Raw genomic sequence first — 4,278 nt, 5'->3', positions numbered from 1 at the left:
TAGGTTTCAAGCACTCTCCACCTCTTTCGATAATATTTGCAAATAAATTTGCATTATCGCAACAGCTGCTTGCCATTGATTTCTCGTTGGCAGCAGCTATTGGTCTTTGCTGAGATTCGAGTGGCAATAAGCCTCCTCAAGGTCCCAGTTCTCTTCGCACTTATTCGGCTGAGGTCTGGTCAGTTCATCGGTCTTTCCTTCCTCCTTGACTCTACTTGATTATTTGGTCTCGCTCTTTTAGAGGTGGGGGCAATGATGTGGCAATGGGGGTAAGGTTGGGTTAGAGAACTTAAAGATATGTGGTTTCAGTGTTCTTGGTTCCATGTAGTGTTTCATGTTTTGCCTTTGCAGCAGTTTGTCTGACCCGCACTTGTTGCTCCTGTGTGTTAGTTTCCACATTCAAGGGTTTTCTTAATATTTCAGCTGTTTTCATGATTGTTCTTCGTTGTATTTTTCCAATCATTCCTTTGATTCCAATTTCTCCCATTATTTTTTCGAAGTTTTTGGGGATTGTTCCTAGTGCTCCTATTATTATAGGTATTATTTTGATTTTCTTCATCTTCCATATCAGTTTCAGCTCTCTGGCTAGCTCTGTGTATTTGCTCCGTTTCTCCTTTTCTTTGATATTCACCCTGTGGTCAGCTGGAACAGCAAAGTCTACGATTCGACAGGATTTTTCATTCTTGTTAATTATTACGACATCTGGTCTTCTTGCTTGGATGGGTTTATCCGTCTATATGTCCATGTCCCATAGAATTTTGTGGTTCTCGTTTTCGAGTGCTGTTGCAGGTTTATGCTTGTACCATTTGTCTGTATGCTCGAAATGCAGTCGTTATTTATTATTATTATTATTATTATTATTATTATTATTATTATCTTATTATTATTATTATGGGCTCACAAGGAGCTTTCATACAGGTCATCAAAGATCTCATTGTGGTGTTCCCTGGAAGCTGAGTGACAACAAGTCTCCCCAGATTGTTATTATTATTATTATTATTATTATTATTATTATTATTATTATTACTGAATTTACGGGGCTTGTTAATATAGAGTCGGTAAGTCCAGTTTTTAAATATGTCCTTGTAACTAAAAATATTACCTCCTAAATTGTCGTGTCGAAAATAGTAATATATCTAAATATCACGAAATGTTATCAAGTAGAAAAACTGCTACTGTGTTTTAAGTAAAAAAAATAAGTTTATCGCTATGGGCTGGAATGTTAGCCGCCATTAAAACATGGTCAACATTTTATCTCTTGAGTTATATCCCTTATATTCGAAATCTTATCGTTTATATTTAAACATCTCCGAAAATGCAATTTTACCCCCATTTTTCGTAAAAATTACTTTCAACTATAAATAATTTTCTATTCGATGAATTTTCGTAATATTTGGATATATTACTATTTTCGACATGACAATTATTAAGTAATATCATTTTTGCTTAAAAAGGACATATTAAAAAAAAAATCGAGCTGTCGACCATCTTAACAAGCACCGAATTTTCTTTTATACTAGCCGACCGCCCGGCCACCCGGCATTGCCCGTCGTAGAATACGCTTAAATATATTTTGATTAATGCAGATTTCTTATTTTATTATATTATATTGGACCCAATATATAGTAATAATTTAAAAAGTTAACAAAAAAATAAATAAATAAATGACTCGACCAGTCGACCACTACCAAGAATCGAAACTAAAACGTTTATCTTACGATTTGCTTTTTCCTTTGACGTTAATGATTGAGTTATGAAGACATGCTTACTGCAAGGCTAAAAATTAAAACCTGACCCAATAGCTATTACGTTACGCATGCATATGACACATGCCGTCGTTCGTTCGCCTTTCACACGCGTATGGCAAATTCCATTTTTTAAAGTTTCATACCTTTGCAGCGATTTTCCGGCTAAAACCCAAATATAAAGTTTAGCATGAGTTCGAATACCCTATATATTAAGTTTCATGTCTGTACACCAAAAGCTGACAGAGGAGTTTGGTAGGATTTTTTTAAAACAAATATATATACGCATACATAAATATATATAGAAAGTGGTTTGCGTTTAAACTTTTTACGCAAGTATAAATCATGTAGAATATCTGCATGAATATAATTACACGTAATAGTTAACTGAAAATGATCATCCCATAAGAAAACTGAAGAAAACAATAAGGAATTAATTAAAATGAATTTTAAAAAGAATATGCAAATTAGCTAGATCTTTTGCAGATGAATGCAATTCCACGGTCTATATATAATAATGTTGTACTTTTGTTTTTAATAGAGAAAAAAAAGCTGCTTTTCTTTCCTTTTTTGGTCTTTTTTTTTCGGGGGGGGGTATCTCCGTTTAATGGAGGAGAAATCCTTCGTGACTGTTACAAGGTAACAGTGTTACTTTATTTTAGTCACTATTCAGAGTGGCCCTTTTTGGGGAGCTGCTGGGCTGGGCTCCCCCTCTTAAAAACCGACCTTGTGTCTAACTCTGCCCTCGTGAGGAGGTAAGTAAACCAAAAAATAGAATAAATAAAAATGAATAGAAAAAAAAAGAGCTTTTAATATGAATATCAAGATACAAAAAAAAAACAACAAATTTATAGGAGTATAGATAGATTGTTATAGTCTTACTACTACTACTACTACTACTACTACTACTCCTTGAATGAATGATGCACACGCGCGCACTAGCGTATTGTCGTTCGCTCACGCGTGTTGCTGTTGAATTCGCGTCGGTTGCGCCGGGGAAAGGAAAACCTTTTAAAAAAAAATCCTGTTGAAAAGCGAAAACATTTGACCACGTTCATCTGTTTTACACGAGGACGCAACATACTCGACACATTTGGAGCGCTGGCTTTTTACAGAGCTTTATTTATATAGACATGTATATATACGCACGCATGTAGGCATTTTAAGTCATCTGAGACAGAGAGAGAGAGAGAGAGAGAGAGAGAGAGAGAGAGAGAAAGAAGAAAAAGAAGACGAGAAACAACTTTCATAAAAATCTAAAAAGCGAAAAAAAAAATTGTTTTTATTTATATTAAAAAGTAAAAACAAAACTAGAGAGAAACCACACGCATATCAAGCGTGTCACGATCTCTACTACTTACTTACTGTGTGTGTGTGTGTGTTTACTGTAAATAAATATACATTTGATAAGAGGCTTCCTTTCATACTCGAGAGACAGTGGATAATCCCTGTGAGGGTTCCTGCGCATGGAGTTTATAATGAAGCACGGATTGCGCGATCCCTAACCGCGCTCCTGAACCGGCGCTGCCTGCTGGAGTCCAGGACGATTGGAAACAAATTATCTACCTATCGCCGTATAGATGCATATGTAGATAAAGATATATATATATATATATATATATATATATGTATGTAAACGTTCGGATTAAAAAAAAAAACAAAACAAACAAACACCAACGAAGTACGCAACAAGGAAATAGCAAACTTTACCCCCCCTTTTTTTGAGGAGCGTATTTTTTTATTTTTTATTTTTGTTTCGTTTTAATAATTGTTTTAACGCTGCTCAATACACGAGTAGAACTTAGTCATATAAAAAAATACTTATCGCAAATTGGCCGCAAACAAACCGTTTGTGTTTCATTCCATCGAAGAAATTCGTCAGGCTAATTGAAGAATAGTATTATTAAAAAATATTTTTAAGAAAAAAACTTTCAAATATATATGATACTTTTTTAATTATTTAATAAAATAAAAGAAATTTATTTTGGTTCATTTTTGGAAAAACAAGACAAAGAAAATAAAATATTACTTAAAATTATTATTTTTTTAAAAAAAATATATAACTAAATATTAAAAAAAAAAAAAAATGTCGGCAGAAAAAAAGAAAATTACAAAAATCACATCAAGCAGCCCCGGGGAAATTACCTTTGGAAAATTACTAACCGGTAACAAGGTAAATAATATTTTTTCTCTCTTTTTTAAATGTTCATTGATGGAGTGACGTTTCAGTCAGCCACGCTTTTTCCTTTGTCAGTAAAATGTTGCGTTTTACGCATGTTCGTGTTTTGACTCACATTTTGAAAAAAAAAAAAAAAAAAAAAAAAAAATTTCCTGCATTTCTTTAATTTTTCTTTTTTTTTGTTTTGTTTTTTAAATCTTGGGTTTTTATTACTGTACACATAGATTCGAAAAAGTTGTCCAAAAACAAATATATAACAAATAAATGTTATCAAAGGCAAAATAAGTTACTTTTCTACATAACTGGATACTTTTTCTTAGTTTTTATTTAATGTAGCATTTTATTCAGCTCGAA

At 33.0% G+C, this 4,278-nt stretch overlaps 1 protein-coding gene across 1 annotated transcript in view; it reads left to right on the top strand.

Moving 5' to 3' along the window:
• The first annotated feature begins 3,702 nt into the window (after window positions 1-3,702).
• Window positions 3,703-4,278, top strand: part of LOC145261090 (septin-2A-like) — a 507,588-nt gene continuing 507,012 nt past the window's right edge. Inside the window, exon 1 of the mRNA XM_080119278.1 lies at window positions 3,703-3,918. Within this exon, the coding sequence (XP_079975404.1) occupies window positions 3,832-3,918 (87 nt within the window). The 5' untranslated portion in view covers window positions 3,703-3,831. The remainder of the gene's footprint in view (window positions 3,919-4,278) is intronic.

Source organism: Euprymna scolopes, chromosome 37 (genome assembly GCF_053919585.1).
Source record: "Euprymna scolopes isolate OS-2025 chromosome 37, ASM5391958v1, whole genome shotgun sequence".
NCBI classification, from domain to species: Eukaryota; Metazoa; Mollusca; class Cephalopoda; order Sepiida; family Sepiolidae; genus Euprymna; species Euprymna scolopes.
The sequence above is the reverse complement of the archived record's forward strand: the minus strand, read 5'-3'. Positions and strand labels throughout refer to the sequence as shown.